General features: G+C 42.2%; 1 protein-coding gene across 4 annotated transcripts in view; it reads right to left on the bottom strand.

Moving 5' to 3' along the window:
• Positions 1 to 19,072, bottom strand: part of NHSL1 (NHS like 1) — a 257,856-nt gene that overhangs the window by 129,613 nt on the left and 109,171 nt on the right. For 2 of the 4 annotated variants that reach the window (XM_070376757.1, XM_014477050.2), the window contains exon 1: positions 14,592 to 15,424. The exons of the other annotated variants lie outside the window; for them this stretch is intronic. In XM_070376757.1, coding sequence (XP_070232858.1) covers positions 14,592 to 14,793 — 202 coding nt within the window. In that variant the 5' untranslated portion in view covers positions 14,794 to 15,424. Of the gene's footprint in view, positions 1 to 14,591; positions 15,425 to 19,072 lie in introns of those variants that run through there. 4 annotated transcript variants of the gene reach the window in all.

The raw sequence follows: 19,072 nt of genomic DNA on the forward strand, positions 1-19,072 counted from the left end.
CTAAGTCATGAGAAGTGAATTTCAATCCAACTATACCACTATTATCTGTAAGGCTTCAGGCGAGCCCCTTAATCTCTCAGGACAGCTTTCAGGGGGAGATGTCCCCATCCTACCATCTCACAGGACTATCAGAACAATGAAATGAGACCAGACGTGAGTGGGCACTGGGTAAACCGTGACCTGCAAACAGACTCTATTTGCGGAGCAAACTTCAGAAAGATGTTCGTTAATTTTTTATTTGTTTTAGAATTCTGAACAACGAATGGAACAAGCTTCTGTTACAGAGAAATAAAAATGAAAGGCATTTTCCTCTAACATTTTATGTAAGCTAACATGCAGTCCATATGAACACAATTTAGAAAGGATCTCTAACCAACTGTCAGGGTTTTACAGTAACTTTATGTTTCAAAGAAAATGCAGCTTCTTATCCAGTTCAGACACAGAATCTCTGACACATACAGGCTACAGTCCAACAATTTGAAAGTAAAGTGAAATGGACTGAACTTCTTAACTAATTTTCCTCTATGGGGGATGGATGGACAGCAGGCCAGGAAGCATAATGCCAGAGAAATCTCCAGATCAGGGCAGAAATTCATCAGACGTTGCTATTCATGAGTTTTCCCTTGGGCCGGTGAGCAGGTGCAAGGAAGCCATGGAGTGCATTAGCAGGCTGTGCACGGCTGTGCTCAGGCAGGGAGCAAGGTCCATGCTGGAAATCACTCGGTCCTGCCTGCAAGTTTTCAAGCACAGCATGGCTCTGGGCTGGGGGCGCAGAGGGAAACCTAGGAGAGGGCTTACTCTGTTCTCAGACCCAGTGGTGTTCTGATAGGCACAACTCATCTGTACTGCATCTCAGGATGCTTCTGGTCAGTGAGGCCTCCTACAACAGGGACATGAGGATGGACTATCCACAGAAACTGCATTGCCATTTGTGAGGGAGCAACCTGGTACACGGCATAATACAGCCCTACTACCCGGAGTCTACTGAAAGCATGATTTCGCCAGAAGTCTGTGACTTCATAGGGAATGATAAAGCCAGTTCAGCAGGTCGGGACTGACATTTTCTGTCTAATAGAATAGACTAGAATAAAACAGAAAAGAGAGAGAATCACGTGTACCCATACTATAAGGGTAAGTAGTTTCGCAAAGCTTTCCTTACATTTTCTATAGATGTATATGTGTGTTTATATGTACATGAACATATGTGTGTATACACATCTGTTGTGTAGATTAGGAACAAATGTAAAGTGTATTTGTTGCTTTGGACACAGCCAAAACTTTTCAAAGTCACTGACAAACAACTATAATTAAACTTCTCAGGCACTGAAAAACTCAAAATGTTCACATCGTAGATTTACTGTAGAAGATTATTTTTCCCATTCCAAAAAAAAATTTGTTGGCGAGAAACCTTGCTCAACTTTCTCAGAAACCAGATGAAAACTTACAATTGTGTTTTTGTTCAGGCCTTTATTAGTTGGAACCTAAACATAACCTTTAAGATTTCTAAACGCAGTTACCTAACTTCCCTGGTTACAATGACATGAGCACACAGAGCCACTGCACAAACTAACACAAACCCCAGCGTGTGGGAAATAACCAAGGTCTGATGATCCAAAACGAGGAAAGGAAACTCAAGTCGCTCAGTCGTGTCCAACTGTTTATGATCCCATGGACCGTAGCCCACCAGGCTCCTCTGTCCATGGGATTTTCCAGGCAAGAGAACTGGAGTGGGTTGCCATTTCCTTCTCCAGGGGAGATGATCCAAAAGAATGCTGAAGGAGTGCAACCCCAATCTCACCAGCTTCCTAAAGCACACAAGAACATCCCAAACGCAACAAGCAAGCTCAAAAAAGTCTGTACATATCAAACAGAACTGGGATCCTTAGAACAGAACCACATTCATACTTAAGGGCAAAGAACTGGACGTGGAAGGGTAGCAAGGAAATAAAAAAGGACTTAAACGATCTTTTTATAGTTGGAATACAGTATGTTGATTAACTCTGCAATAAAGTTACTTTAAGGTGAAAAATCAAAGTTTTTTTTTTTCCAGGAAGTCAAAGGACTCTATGTACTTTCCATGGGTGAAAAAAAAAATTATGTAAATAAATAACCACCAGTCAAGATGACCACAGCAACCAAGCCAAGAACCAGCCCCAACCACCCACCAAGGTCAATTCACAAATTGCCTTTTGTATTCTTTGTAAAAGAACCTCCAACCACTCAAGACTGAAGCGGTACACACCTGTGTCCAGATAGGAATTCTGGTTTATCTCAAAATGTAATCCAGAAACACCAGATACCCAGCTTCTACTTTAACTGAGGCATTTCCAGTTACAAAGTGAAAGAGAACCTTCAGGAACACAGGCAAAGGAACTGTAACAACAATAAAACATATTTATTCTCACGTTCTCTTTTTAAAGTTTACTGAAAAGCAAAAACAAAAATCAAGTGATGTAGTTTATGAAATCTCAACTGCTTGTGGCTTTCACTTATAAATGGGTTTTCCTTAGAGCAAGGTAAGCATTTATTAAACCCAAATCTAACAGTTTACTTGTACACTGAAATTTTAGCCAGTAAACAGATTAGCCTTTACTTTTACCCCACACTTTTCAACCATGTACAAAAGGTTTATTAAGCTATGTCTTAAAAACAAACATATCTTAACTATTATAAACAATCAGTCCTGCGAGGAGCACATTCAGAAACATGTCTGAGTCCCACTAGACTGCCACCATTACTTTACAGATTTAGGAGATGGAGTCAGAAAAGTGTTGGCAAAAAGAAGGCGGAATAGAGAGGTATGGAGACCTATCATCTCTTCTCTCCTTGTATCTCATCCCTCCTCCTTACCCACCCATCTATTGCCATCTCCTTCGGTTATCTTCCTTTCAATACTGCCCTCAACAGAACTTTTTTGGAAAATAGGAGGACATGAAAATGGCAGGGCAGAGGCACTCCTCATTCCACCAGTCTCCATGAGTGCCTGCTCTAGGGAAGGTCATGGGTCAGGTCACTCTAGGTCACTCGAAAGCCAAGCCACCTTCACTCCTATGAGAGACTTCCTCCTCCTCATGGTTTTTTCAAGGTTGATTTATACCAAGTCTACAAGGCCATAGAAGCTCTCAAAACACAAGGATCCACAACCGATGCCCAGATCCAAGGAATCAGTCTAAGTAAAGGACAGTGCAAAGGGAGGGAATTAACTGAGGAGCCCGGCCAACAAATCCCTCTGCTCCAGGGAGATGGTCTCAGACAGCTGCTCAGCCAGGCAAGCACTCACCATGCATTATACACGCTTACATAGCCAAAATGTGATGTGCCCAGCACAGTGATGGGTTCTAGCAAGAACTTAGTAAACAACTGTTGACTTAATGTCTTTGGTGACTAGTCAGTCATCAGCCATAAATGGCAGCAAACACCCCGAGATGCTGCATTGGAGAGTCAGAGAAGAGGTGCTGCTACACGACACACAGGTGTAAAAGGTGACTTTTCTTCCCTCAGGATTTCAGAGTTCAGCAGGGTACTACCGCTGTTAGGACCATGTGACAAGAGATGTCAGCAGAAGTCACGCCAGATGGACTCATGGCTTACACGACCGTAGGTTTGGTAGAACAAATGTACTTGCAAACGGTAAGTGCCAAGTCTGTCATCAAGGGACGGGAGAGAAGAATACTTAGATCATGTGCGCCTTTCTATTGGCTGGTAAGTAGTGACAGACACTTGGAATAAAAAGTTACTCACAGCAGTCAATACTTAAGGCTCAGTTTTGATGAAAAGATCAATTTCCTATAGGTGGCTTTGTGTGGGGCTGCCGGCACTCAGCAACCCCAGAGCAGCTGCACCCAAGTTCAGACTCTAGTATCCTCAGACTATAGCCCCATCCTCCACATTGCAGAGCATCACAGGAAGGGAATACAGCTGCGGAGGGCAGCATCCTTCTCTGGGAATCCAGCTTTATGGTGGGACCAGCGCTCCTCAGCCTTCACAGTGCTCCCCAGGATGGCATGGGAAATGCGGAGACTGTTCAAGTGCCAAGCATGCAAAGATGTGGCAACTTTAAATAGGGTCCCTGGTGATTTTTTCAGGAAAGACCTGAAGAAAGCAAGAGAAGGTGAGAATAAGGTGTACAGCTGGGAGTCTAGGAGGAGGGCAAGGTCAAGTTGCACGGCCTGTCCTAACAGCAGCAAGGAGTCTGGTGTGACGTGGAGGAGAGTTGAGGGGAAGCACAGGTGATGAGGTTGGGGAAGCGAGGGGGTCAGAGAGCCCACCCCCGTAGGGCCTCCGAGAACACTGTAAAGACGCTAGTTATTCAACTGTCTGAGAAAGGTTTTAAGCAGTGAAGTCACAAAGTTTGACTTCCGTTTGATGTTTTACAGGGTTGCTGAGACCGCTGTCTTAAGACTGCCTGGCTTGGGGTGAGGGTGGGGGTGGGGAGGAGAACAACAGTGAAAGAAGGAAGACCGGTTAAGAGACGGCAATAGCCCCATCTGCCTCTCCCTACCAGACATGGCATCATCCAACCCACACCTCAGCCCTGTTCCCTAAGTCAGCGTTACTCATGGTCAAAACAGCCAGGGTCAAACGCTTGTACGAAGTGTCTCATACAGGCATGGTGTGCGTGGAGTAACAGGACACAGCCGACTGCCACCAAAATTATGTTCCCACAAACTGCACCCTCTCTCTCGCCTCACTCGGAAAAGTCCGGAGTCGGGAGCACGTTAAGATTACATTCAGCAGTATAATCGACAAAGCAAGCACACAGTGCCACCTAAGACCCACCACACTTCACGCAAATCCAGAGTACTGTTTGGCATGTGGGCCGGGGTAAACAGCACCATTAAGAGTGTCCCAGGTGAGTTATGCTCACCCCATCAGCATCCCTTTTCTGGGTACTTAGCCTTGAGGATAAAAAAGATAAGGAAGACCTGGTCCCTGCCCTAAAGGAATTCACAGTCTAGCTCAAGACACAGGCGAGTAAACAAATAAGTACAACCCAGTGTCTGATAAATGCAATCACAGAGGTATGTAGAAGGCCCAGAAATAACACAGAGAAGGGAGTAATGTGCTCTGCCCTCCAGGGATCAGGGAAGCCTTCACAGAGTTTTAAAGCAAGTTCAGAAGGTTAAGCAGGCTAGTTACAGGCAGAGGAGGAGACTGGAGCATCCAGACTGACTCAGGGACTGGGAGATGAAAGTTCTGGAGTTGTGAAAGAGCTATGGCTCTGTCTGCTACCTGTGCAGTTAAAAGGGAGAGCAGACAGGAAGGCATAAGATAGAGGAGGGTCTCATGCCATTGTAAGGACTTCATTCCACGCACAGTAGGGGCCACAGACAGTGACTGAGTTAGACAGCAGTTCCCCTTTATCCACAGGGGATATGTTCTAAGATGCCCCCAAGGGCAGTTCAGTCACTCAGTCGTGTCCAATTCTTTGCAACCCCATAGACTGCAGCATGCCAGGCCTCCCTGTCCATCACCAACTCTCAGAGCTTACTCAAACTCATGTCCATCAAGTCAGTGATGCCATCCAACCATCTCATCCTCTGTCGGCCCGTTCTCCTTCCACCTTCAATCTTTCCCAGCATCAGGGTCTTTTCAAATGAATCAGTTCTTCACATCAGGTGGCCAAAGTATTGGAGTTTCAGCTTCAACATCAGTCCTTCCAATGAACACTCAGGACTGATTTCCTTTAGGATGGACTGCTTGGATCTCCTTGCAGTCCAAGGGACTCTCAAGAGTCTTCTCCCACACCACAGTTCAAAAGCATCAATTTTTCGGCGCTCAACTCTCACACCCATACATGACTTGGGAAAAACCATAGCTTTGACTAGATGGACTTTTGTTAGCAAAGTAACGTCTCTGCTTTTTAATATGTTGTCTAGGTTGGTCATAGCTTTTCTTTCAAGGAGCAAGCATCTTTTAATTTCATGGCTGCAGTCACCATCTACAGTGATTTTGGAGCCCCCCAAAAGTAAAGTCTCTCACTGTTTCCATTGTTTCCCCATCAATTTGCCATGAAGTGATGGGACCAGATACCATGATCTTAGTTCTTTGAATATTGAGTTTTAAGACAACATTTTCACTCTCCTCTTTCACTTTCATCAGGAGGCTCTTTAGTTCTTCACTTTCTGCCATAAGAGTGGTTTCATCTGCATATCTGAGGTTATTGTTGTTTCTCCCGGCAATCCTGATTCCAGCTTGTGCTTCATCCAGCCTGGTATTCCGCATGATGTACTCATCATATAAGTTGCCTTGACGTACTCCTTTCCCGATTTGGAACCAGTCTGTTGTTCCATGTCCAGTTCTAACTGTTGCTTCCTGACCTGCATACAGATTTCTCAGGAGGCAGGTCAGGTGGTCTGGTATTCCCATCTCTTTAAGAATTTTCCATAGTTTGTTGACTTGCCTGTGAGTGTGCAGGAGTCTCCGGCAGAGGCGTGGGTCAGCGGTGGCATGCTGCAAGGTCCAGGGCACTCAGTGCAGCAGTGCCTGCATGGGACCTTTTGGAGGAAGTCGCCATTATCTTCATTACCTCCACCATAGTTTCGCCTCAGGTCAAACAACAGGGAGGGACCACAGCCCAGCCCAACAACAGAAAATCCAATTAAAGATTTATTGAACATGGTCCCGCCCATCAGAACAAGACTCAGTTTCCCCCTCAGTCAGTCTAACCCTTAGTCTAACCCTCAGGAAGCTTCCACAAGCCTCTTATCCTTATCCATCAGAATGAAAACCACAATCACAGAAAACTAATCAAACTGATTACATGGACCACAGCCTAGTCTAACTCAATGAAACTATGAGCCATGCCGTGTAGGGCCATTCAAGACAGATGGGTCATGGTGGAAGAGTTCTGACAAAACGGGGTCCACTGGAGAAGGGAATGGCAAACCACTTCAGTATTCTTGCCTTGAGAACCCCATGAACAGTACAAAAAGGCTAGGGTATGAAAACAGTATGAAAAACCCCATGAAAACAGTATGAAAAGATAGGACACTGAAAGATGAACTCCCCAGGTCAGTAGGTGCCCAATATGGTACTGGAGAAGAGTGGAGAAATGACTCCAGAAAGCAAAAATAACACCCAGTTGTGGGTGTGACTGATACTGTAAAGAACAATATTGCATAGGAACCTGGAAAGTTAGGTTCACGAATCAGGGCAAATTGGAAGTGGTCAGATAGGAGATGGCAAGAGTGAGCATCAATATTTTAGGAATCAGTGAACTAAAATGGACTGGAATGGATGAATTTAACTCAGATGACCATTATATCTGCTACTGTGGGCAAGAGTCACTTAGAAGAAATGGAGTAGCCATCATAGTCAACAAAAGAGTGCTAAATGAAGTACTTCGATGCAATCTCAAAAACAACAGAATGATCTCTGTTTCCAAGGCAAACCATTCAATATCACAGTAATCCAAGTCTGTAGCCCAGTAAGAAGCTGGAGTTGAACAGTTCTATGAAGACCTACAAGACCTTCTAGCACTAACACCCAAAAAAAGATATTCTTTTCATTATAGGGGACTGGAATGCAAAAGTTGAAAGTCAAGAGATACCCAGAATAATAGGCAAATTTGGCCTTGGAGAGAAGCGAAAAGGAAAGATATACCCATTTGAATGCAGAGTTCCAAAGAATAGCAAGGAGAGAAAATAAAGCCTTCCTCGGTGATCAATGCAAAGAAATAGAAGAAAACAATAGAATGGGAAAGACTAGAGATCTCTTCAAGAAAATTAGAGATACCAAGGGAACATTTCATGCAAAAAGGAGCACAATTAAGGACAGAAATGGTATGGACCTAACAGAAGCAGAAGATATTAAGAAGAGGTGGCAAGAATACATAGAACTCTACAAAAAAGATCTTCATGGCCCAGGTAATCACAAAGGTGTGAGCACTCACCTAGAGCCAGATATCCTGGAATGTGAAGTCAAGTGGACCTTAGAAAGCATCACTACGAACAAAGCTAGTGGAAGTGATGGAATTCCAGCTGAGTTATTTCAAATCCTGAAAGATGATGCTGTGAAAGTGCTGCACTCAATATGCCAGCAAATTTGGAAAACTCAGCAGGAGCCACAGGACTGGAAAAGGTCAGTTTTCATTCCAATCCCAAAGAAAGGCAATGCCAAAGAATGCTCAAACTACCGCACAATTGCACTCATCTCACACGCTAGCAAAGTAATGCTCAAAATTCTCCAAGCCAAGCTTCAACAGTAGGTGAACCGTGAACTTCCAGATGTTCAGATGGGTTTAGAAAAGGCAGAGGAAAAAAAAAAAGAAAAGGCAGAGGAACCAGAGATCAAATTGCCAACCTCCGTTGGATCATCAGAAAAAAAAACCCCCTAGGGGTACCTGAAACCAAGGATAGTCCTGCATCCTATGTACACTACATTTCTTCCTGCATACACCTATAATAAAGTTTAATTTATAAATTAGGCACAGTAAGAGAGTAACAGAAATTACTAGTAATAAAATACTATAATAGAGGTTTAAGAATGTATCTCTCTTTCAAAATATCTTATTATTCAAATTTAATGCTTTTTTTCATCTTAACTAAGCACTTATGACACACTGTGGCTATAACTTGCAATTTGAGGCGCAACAGCAAAACTAACACGAATTTATTTTTCCTTCTTCACAATTTCACAGATAGAAGATTCCTTCTTACCATAGATTTTGGCAACATCAGTCAGTATAGGATTTTTTTCCCTGTCCTTTAGTCGAGAAGTTCACCTTTTCAGTTAAATAAGGCACTTCATGGCTTCTCTTTGGCTTATCTGAATTGTGAACATCATGACTCTTGCGCTTTGGGGCTATTATTAAGTGAAATGAGGGTGACTGGAACACAAGCACCGCGATACCATGACAGTCAATCTGATAACCGAGACGAGATGGCCACTAAGTGACTAACGGGTGGGATACTCTGAACAAAGGGGTTACTCACATCCCGGGCAGCACAGAGCAGGATGGCAAGAGAATTCATCATGCTATTCAGAACAGTGTACAATTTAAAAGTTATAATTTCTGGAATTTTCCATTTAATATTTTCAGATTACAGTTGACACAGGTAACTGAATCCGTAAAAATTGAAACCAAGGATAAAGGGGGACTATTTATGGGGCTTCCTAGGTGGCTCAGTGGCAAAGAATCCACCTGCTGATGCAGGAGACACAGGTTCAATCCCTGGGTCAGGAAGATCTCCTGAAGGAGGAAATGGCAACCCACTCCAGTATTCTTGCCTGGGAAATCTCAAGGACAGAGGAGCCTAGTAGACTATAGTTCATAGGGTTGCAAAGAGTCGGACATGACTGAGTGACTGAGCATACACAGATATATGGTATTTGTATTTTAAGAAGATCACTCCAATTATAGTGTAGACTCAAGAATATTAACAGCTCAAAGACAACAAGAGTGAAGATAACAAAAGGAGAAGACCTTTCAGAAGGCCAGGTAAGAGCTGATGAAGACCTGGACCACAGTAAAGACGGACAGTGACTGAGTGCAGGCACAACAGACCTTGAGATAAAACTGACAGCACTGGAGCTACCTGAAGCATCTGATAGGAAATACTGTGGTAAAAATAAACACAAACACCCCACTTAATTTGACAGAAAATGACAGCTAAATCCCAAACCTCTGAAATTACATGAAAATATAACACTTTCTATGAATACCTAATTATAGAAATACAAGTTGTAAGAGAAATAAAAATTAACCCTAATTAATGTGCAGTGTCTTTTTAATTACTTTTAAAATAACTGTAAAGAACAATTTCAAAAAAAGTAAAGACAATTTCAAAACCCAGTAAAGACATTTCCATGGAAAACAACACAGGTTATATTAACTATATGTTAATTTTTAAATTAATTGAATTTTTTAAAAGAGAAAAGAACATAGGTTACTCACTTTTAAAACCCAAGCTCTCACAATAAGTTATTTCCTTCATTACTCTGATATCTCCAGTAATCTAAATAAGTACCTAAGTCTCAAAGCAAATGCACAAACTTCTAAAAACAAGAAAATAAAGAAAGGGTATTAGATAAAATATCTTGATAGAACTTCATCAATTTAATAACAAATAGGATCATTTTTGCAATAAGGCAGCAAGACAGAGACTCTAATTTCAAAAGAAAAAACAAAGGTTAATAAAGGGCAGTCTCAACAAACCAGATAAAATATTAAGTGGCATTCATTGTTTGTCTCTTTTACAGAATGTCAGCTTCAGTAGAAAGAAAACATTACATTCACCACACTGAGAATATTCTTCTTATCTCTTTTTATTAAGACACCAAGATAAACTCCATTTTGCTATTTTTCCAACATACACAGTGATCCTCAGCATAAATATTTGTGTAATGTGTAATTTTACTCTCAAATTTGCAGTGCTGCTTTGACAATATTTCCCAAGTTGTTTTTTTTTTTTTTTTAATGCCATGGAGGAAATGTTCTCAAATCTTATAATGTTAAAGATTTTATGATCAAAAATAAATCACAGGTATTTACATAGTAACAGGATCTTGACCTTGCAGCTTTTGGTCTGCCATGCCATTTTTCTCCACTATAATATCTGAAGTCACTGCTAATCTAATTATGCACAAGCATTCTGTATTCTGCGACTGTTTTATCAGCGAGGACATTGGGATGAAATTATTTTAAATACAGCCAATTCCCACACTGGACAATTGATTACCTAGTGTATGGATTATTCATTACCCTTGATACCTAGTAAGGCCATTCTCTGGTCATTTTTGTAGCTTCTGTGAAGGGAGTGAACTGAAATTCAAATGATTCCAATTTTGCAATGTTATTAATACATATGGCAACATCCAGAAGAAGAGAATGAAAGCACCCTTTAAATTGAGGCTTTGCATGTCAATTACCCAATCTGTTGACCTGCCAATACCAGAATCATCAATCATGCCTCTGCACAAATGAACAGAACTGAGGCTCCAACAAAACACACTCTGCTCAATGAGAGGATATCCCACTATAATTCCTCCTCTTTTGGTTTTAATTGAGAAAAGACGAGTAAGCAAGTGAGATAGGGGAAGTACAGAATAAATATTACTGGTCATTAGTCTCCCTTGAGAACCTTCCACAGTACTGGAAACAAAGCAGGAGCTCATTAAATATTATGTAAATCAATGCACAGCTGGAAAACCTTGCAAAACATGAAAGTGCTCCAGATAAAGTATCTTCTCATTCTAAAACTTTTTTCACAATTCTCCTGCATTTTCTCTTTAATTCTCCATTAGATGCCTTATTCACTTCTCCCCTGAAGTATGAACTCCATGACTTCAGGGGCCGTGTGTTTATACTTCTCTGTACCCTACACATGATACTCAATGAAAATTCCTTCTAAATTCTCTCATAACTCCACAAGAAAAGTAACAGCTTGTCTCATTTACAACTAACTTCTATTTTTTGACTACACAGGCATCTAGTAAAACAGCACATGGTTCATTAATATTCTAAAGGACACTTGATTATCATGGCTAATTAAGTAAAAATATCATCTGCTGTTATAGCAGATCACATCACCTAAAGACTCTAAGGATGGGTCACTACTGTTACTCAATTCATTTTTACCTTCCAGAGTACCAATGTCAATACAAGAGAGTTTTGAAACTTGTCACGTGCTAGAACATGAGAAAGCACAAAGGTCCTTACTTGTGATTGCTTCAGACATATCAATGTGTATCTTCTAGTTACTTTTTAGGCTCAGGAATTTTATCCTTAGCTTCTTGAATATAATCAGTAACAATGGATTATAAAGTGATGGGACTGTGTACTGATAGACAGCCATAAGGGTAACCACTTGAACACTTTATTCTGGTGTTATTGATAAGCAATCTAATATGGAGATTCACTATAAAAAGCACAAAAACAAAATTTGAAAGAACTGTTTAATAAAATGAATGTGCATCTTATTCAACATACCACTGAAACACCACTGATAGTGGTGATTCAGTAGGCTAATTGAGCAAAGCAATGTGACCTGAAGAAGTAGGCAGAGAGCAGGGCAAGAACTCTGACCTAGCAGCAGCTGCTGGATGGGAGGGAGAGAGCCTGCAGAACCAGACACCCCATCAGCCCATTGGACAGATCCCTTGGGGGTGGGGGTAGGGGGAAGAACACAGACAGGACCACTGACTCGAGGAAGACCTGTTAAGCCGCACTGCCCTACCTCTGGCTGTCACTGCTTGATGGTAGTACATGTCTGCAGAGGAGAAGATGAAGATCAGGTTCTTAGAGACTTGTGTAAATCACAAAAATGTTAAAATAAGGTCAAGGGGTTGGGGAGCAGGCTGAAAGGAAGTGGATTCAGATGCATGAGGTCTAGGCAGACAGATATAAAAGAAAGATGCTATCCAATCCCCATCAGACCAATATGTCTTCAATACATATTTATTTGCAAACAAATCCTAATATGCCCATTGGGTATTCTTGGCACTGACTGATAATCCTTGTTAGACTTCTAGCTTATTTGATGCTCCTAAAAAAACAAAAAATCAACAATGAAAACTAAAACAAAACTCCAACCCTGTATAACTTTTCTGAAAGATATTCCCTCTTTTGATCGCTAAGGATAAACAAAAGTCATTCCATATTTCTCCAAAGGAAAGAATTATGTGGAATAAAGATCAACTGTTATAATGCTCCTGAGGCAACATGTCAAAGTTGGGAGCCAATTTTCTTTTGCAAGTCAAATGTGAAAACAGAATCCAAGACCATGAATTCTGATCTATAGGCAGCTTTTTAAGGATGTCCCGTAACTGCACATGTCAAAGTGATAATATTATCCATGTCCAATTATTTCTAAGCTCCGTATAAATGTACACACTGTATTATGCCACCATTTATCTTCACGAGGCTATAGAATTCCCCATTACAGTAAGGGATAAAGGGCACAATCTTTTGTTTTCTTACATAAACAAGTCCTCCTTCCACAAATCGCTCTGGTCTTTACAATGACTTCTTTATTTTTTACAAGTCAAGTGTACAGTATTTGCTTCATTTCCCAACCAAAACTAATCCATGCAAATTCACAGTTTCTTTCCCTTTAGTGTTAATTTAGATGGAGCATCTATGATAGAAATCCTAAAGCCTCGTGCTCACATGTACACAATCTTTAACAGAAACTTGACAGCGGTTGATTTAAAACAAAACAAGTCATAAAACAACCACCTCTGGCAAAGCCCAAAGGAATTAAAACTACACCCTCTCGCAACCACAGCACTACTGTATCCACCCTTCGAACATTACAACCCACCCATTTACCAAAACCACAGCTTATTCCTGATTTAGAAAAAGTAAAGTTCGTGGACTTACTGAACTACACAACTCCAGCCAGAAAGTATAAATGCCTTTTCTACGCCAGGCAATTTATACACCATCTGAACTAAAAACATCACACTGTGGCTCAGTATCAGCAGACCACTGTGGACCACCTTCTTCACATAATAAACAACTGACATCTTCAAAGAGCAGTAACTAGTCCCTCCTGAGCCACAGTTTAACAGACAAGAGCAAATGGCTTAACCTACATTATCCGTGAAGATGGGTGCGTTTAATTTCCAGTCCATGGAATATAATTACTGTCCCCATAAGCTCATATTTAACTTAGTTGATTCTCTCACATTTCAGCAGTTTCGTTTCCCAAAAGAAAGGGAATGACAGGTCTCTGAAAGGTTTTAGCGAGGTTTCTCTTGGCACGGGAAGAATGTGATAAACAGGGAAAACACAATCACGCGGAATGTCTGGATGAGGTTCTTTTGTAAGCCTTAAATAGCACTCCCCCACTGGGCTGTGCCACTGCTCTGAATGGAGAAACCATTTCAGAGCCTAACAATTCGGTCTGTCCAGTAAACATTCTAGGAGGAAGACCTCAGAAATTCTAAATATAAAACAGGGGTGTGTTTAAGAAATATTGAAATAGTTCCCCTCTTTTCCGCCAGGATTGATATTTTTCTTCACCTTGAAGAAGGCAAAACATGTTAAACCTGAGAACAGAAACTAGTACTGGTCTGAAAAAAAACTTGAAAGAAATCCAAAAACTCCTTTTGGACACGATATCAAGGGTTAGTGCTTCGTGTGTTCATTTCCTTGGTGTCACCCTGGCACCTGTTCATTCAAGCGTTCAGGTAATTCAGTTGTCTTAAAGAAATACGCAGAAAGTCTACCCACGATTCCCAAAGTTTTCTCAGTGCACCGTTTTAGAAAAGACCTCCATATCCTAACTTTCAGTTGTTGTAAAGAGCAGACGATTCCTCCCAGGATGGTGGCTTACCATTGAACTTTGCACAAGTCACATGAGTGTGCGGAAGGTGGGGTGGGGGCGGGGGGCGGGCAGAGTGCTGGGGACACATAACAGCTATTTTATCCTTCTGAGAAGGACACGGTCTCAAGTTGAATCTAGTTTAAGGAGTATTTTTCTTTAGACATGTACACAAAATGACTGACACTGAATTCCAACATAAAAACACCACAAAAACTCCAAAAGGGGTCCAAAACTGTGAACGGAAATCAGTGATAGCAACAAAGAACGGTACAGAGCAAACTTCTAAAAACGTGTACATAAAAAAAAAAGTCAAGTCACCTTTTCTGGGCTGGGTTCTGTAGGTCCAGTTTTCATCATCTGCTTCCACCTGCTGCCCACAGACCGACAACTCCCCATCACTGCGAAACAGCCTCTTTGTTTGCCTGGACAAGGAGGAGAAATTTATCCAACTCACAGCACGTGAGAGGGAACCTGGGTTTGACTTGAGTCTAAAGGAACCTGAAGAGCCTTCCTTTTTCATCTTCTTTCACATCAAAGTCGACTACAGAGAAAGGTCAATCCAGCCAACAAAAACCTCGTTTTTTCAAATTGTCCCAGGTCCTTTCCACGAACCTCCTCCTTGCTACTTAGTCAGACAATATTGAGAGTCTGAGTCTGCAGAAAGACTGCTTCTGTGTCATCCAATTACAAAAAAAAAAAAGGGAAATGAGAGTTTAGGGGGAAAAAAAACGTTTTTTCACATTGTGGTACTTGGTTTAAAGATCAAGAATATCCACAGTCTCCCTCCACCCAATAAAAATGACTAAAAGTATAATTTTAAAAAAGCAGCAAAACGTTCATTTCAGGAACGCTTGTCAGGACTTGGCGAAGAGCAGGACCAAGGCACTCCGACTCTTTGGTGTGTACCTAGCATCCCGTACTGTAATCCTATTCCTCTCCCAGGCATCTTTCCCCGCTCAGGCAGAAAGCCAGCCGTCTGCTGCAGACAGAAGGAACTCCTCAGGCTGGAGAAAAAGATTCAGCGTCAACTCAGGTACCTAGTTTAAAGTTCACCCACACAGGTGATTTGGGAGAAATCAAAGAGTTCGACTCACTGGCCCCAGCTCAGTGCAGAGTCGTAAATCCCCCACTTGCCCTCCTTCCCTTCTGTGAAGCACCCAGGAGCCACAGGACTCCACAAACAATAAAACAGGCTGCGTGGCTATTGCTTGGATTACAGAGTAAGCGCTCCTGTGAAAGGCGATAGGCTTTTCCGGACACTGAAGCCACCTCATTGGAGACAGAAAACCCCGCCTCCCTGCAGCCAACACTTCAGAGGGAGCTCTAACTTCTGAACTCCAGCAAAGCTATGAAAATGCAAGTCTGTGTAGAATACAGACTTCCGGACAAATTTTTTAAAGCCAAAACTGGATTATCATCAGACCACTTCTGGAAGTGGGATTTTTTTAGAAGGTGCCTTCAAAGATGATGTAGTTAAATTTCATCAGCATTCCTAAATGGATTTAAGAACGTCATCATCTACTTCCAAAGGGAATGAAACTGACCAAGCTATGATGTCACTTGCAGCTTTCAGTGAAGGTGAAGTGCAGCCATTTCTGCACCTGTCTTGGCCTCTCCTATTTTCCACCAGCAGCCAGAGCGTGGGACTGATGAGCCACCTCTGCTTCGCTACCAGCAGCCCCAGGGGTCATTCCTCTCCTCTTTGAATGATCATCCTATCACAGAGAACCATCATCTGAGAGCTACGCTGGTAACAATTAGCTGCAGGCTCGAGCCCTTTGTAAATCTTAATCAGAGCATGCAAAATATCTAGAGCCACATGTTGGAATGCATTAGGGTGCAGCATTTCACCCAAGGCCAGCATAATTCCACAAACCTAGGGGTGTGAAGAATTTCTGCAGCTTTCTACCATAGAGACTTGGGTCAGTATCCTCTCCCAAGAGAGTCATTCAGAGTAAGGACACGTAGAAAGCTGGGTCCATATCTCACTCTCCTGTACTCGTTTATTCGCTCAGTTGTGTTCGACCTTTTGTGATCCCAAGGACTGTAGCCCGCCAGGCTCCTCTGTCCATGCAATTTTCCAGGAAAGAACAGTGGAACAGGTTGCCATTTCCCCCTCCAGGGGATCTTCCCCACCCAGGGATTGAAGCTGAATCTCCTGCATCACAGGTGGATTCTTTACCACGGAGCCACCTAAGAACCCCCTTCCTGTACTTAGCATTGAGCATTAAGCAAATAAAGCTAACAAACTGCAATAGAAAACCAAGTTTGACTGAAATTAATAAAAGCAGGATTTTAAAAGCATCATACATCTATTGCAGTTAACTGAGATGGTAAGGAAAAGGCTCTACACGCTTAACAGGATTGGAACATTTATAGAAAAAAACACAGAGCAGCTGCCAAGTGTTCCATGGATGGGCAGCTCATACTACCATGGAAACCATGACAAGGAACAGGCGCTAAGACTCAAAGGCAAAGCTACAGAACAATCCAGGTAGCAAAAATATGGGCTCAGTACAAAAGCTCAAAGTGTCCTCAAGAAATCACATCGTTTAAATCTCTCAATCTACTGATGGAGAAATTCAGGTTCAGAGAACATATGTAACACACCAGTGTTACTCAGAGGAGTGAGACCTCCACTCTGATCATTACTATAAGGGTCGCACAGAGTCAGACACGACTGAAGCGACTTAGCAGCAGCAGCCTAAGGGTAAAAAATGATATAACTATACATGGCAACAGTGGCTAAAATCACAGTTCAAATATTCAATATTCTTTTCAAGTCAAAGACTCTGAGAAACTCAAAATAGTAAAAAAACAAAACAAAACAAAACAAAAAAAACCAATGGGCCAGAAAATACAAAACATCCCAAATGCTGCTTACCGTTGGCACAGAGGACTCTGTGACATCCGGGTTATTTATTCGTTGAGGATCCATGGACCCCAAACAAGGAACAGTGGTTTCTGGACTGATTTTTATGTCCTACAGTTAACAGTTTTAACACAGAAACACATAAGCCCTGAAATTAACCTTGTGCTGTGCTGTATATTCAGGAAGTACTGCTGAACATTTTCCCCAGCCCGGCGTCCTCCAAGTGTACACACATACACACGCAATAGCGTAGATGAACTGGTGTCATTAGCAACCGGTGTGTCTTCCTCCAGTACCTCCTGTTTCTCCACTCCTCTGGGAAGAGGTAGAGGAATATTCACCACCAAGCCATCAGGAAGGAAAACTGGTCCATTCAGGGACTAGACTCATGACCCTCCCTCAAATTAAGCACACACTTATGCAGAACTTCCAAGAAACTTAAAGGTTTCCCATTAGTCACAAGACCAATAGATATGCTTGCATGTAACCAATTCTCCATCTATTAGCTATTCTGTTAGACTGAGCCTTGATTATTAGTATCTTCACTTAAGTAAAAGGAGGTCAAATAAATTAATTACTTTTACAACTGGATCAGAGTTCCCCTATGATCAAAATAAAATACAATGACCTAAACCAGCTTTGGAGGAATACTTGGATTTTAACTTTTCATTTTAGATAGGTGGATTCTTGATTGCCTCAGATGGTAAAGAATCTGCCTGCAGTGCAGGAGACCTGGGTTCTATTCCTGGGTAGGGAAGATTCCCTGGAGAAGGAAATGGCAACCCTCTCCAGTGTTCTTGCCTGGAGAATCCCATGGACAGAGGAGCCTGGTGGGCTACAGTCCATGTGGTCGCAAAGAGTCAAACACAAGATAGATACTCCAACTAGATAGGCACTCCAATTAGCTTAGAAAAACGTAAGTGAATTGCTTAAAAAGCTGTTGTGTGTGTGCTCACTGGTGTCCAACTCTTTGCAAACCCAGGAACTGTAGCCCACCAGGCTCCTCTGTCCGTGGAATTTTTCAGGCAAGAATACTGGAGTAGGCTGCCATTTCCTATTCCAAGGGATCTTCCCGACTCATCTCTTGCATCTCCTGCATTGGCAGGCACTTTACCTCTGCACAACCTGGGAAGCCCTAGAAAGCTCTTGCATTCATTCAAGCTTTATTTGTGCCACAACGATGACGAACCACACCCATTACCTGGACCTATCAAGCCAAGGGCCATACAAAACTACCCCCACCCTAAGCATCGGGGGTCATGGCTACTTTGTGCCACGCACACCATGTATACTACCGCTAATCTTAACAATAACCCCGCAGTGGAAAATCCCCACTTTGAGAGTATAGCCTGTTTCTTCAAATAGCTTCAGCGATAATCTTCAATGTAATAAAATCTTAGTTTAACTATTATTTCCAAGAAAGTCTACAATAAAATACACTCTCCCCAGACCTTTTAAACAGACATGCTGAACAGATTTTATCTGCATTCCTGACTGTGAAGTGCTTCCCATCACCCACTCACTGTCAGGCTGTCGACGTGAAGCTTCTGTTGTCATCATATGTGCCAATAACTGTTCCCTTCCTACCACTTTGCCCCTGCTGAGCTTCAGGCATCAGGAAATCAGATAAACAACCTTGCCTAAATTATATGTTTCATGTGAGTCAGCAGTGCTCATGGAGAGAAATACGTAACTTCAGGAGAAGGACTCTGTCACAGCTGTCTCCTGGCTGGCACCCTTGCCCTTTTACTGTGAGATGGGAGCCTGAAGGCTGAAATGGACAGTGGTTAGGCCTGGGAAACTAAGACCTTGCTTCCAGCTACTGCTCACTGCTATTTGCTGCAAGCTGCCACTCACCACTGTGTGCATCCAAAATCAAAACAGCCTCTGGGTAACGACCCCCATGTGAACTTACACCAGATTTATG

Source organism: Bos mutus, chromosome 9 (genome assembly GCF_027580195.1).
Source record: "Bos mutus isolate GX-2022 chromosome 9, NWIPB_WYAK_1.1, whole genome shotgun sequence".
Classification (NCBI taxonomy): Eukaryota; Metazoa; Chordata; class Mammalia; order Artiodactyla; family Bovidae; genus Bos; species Bos mutus.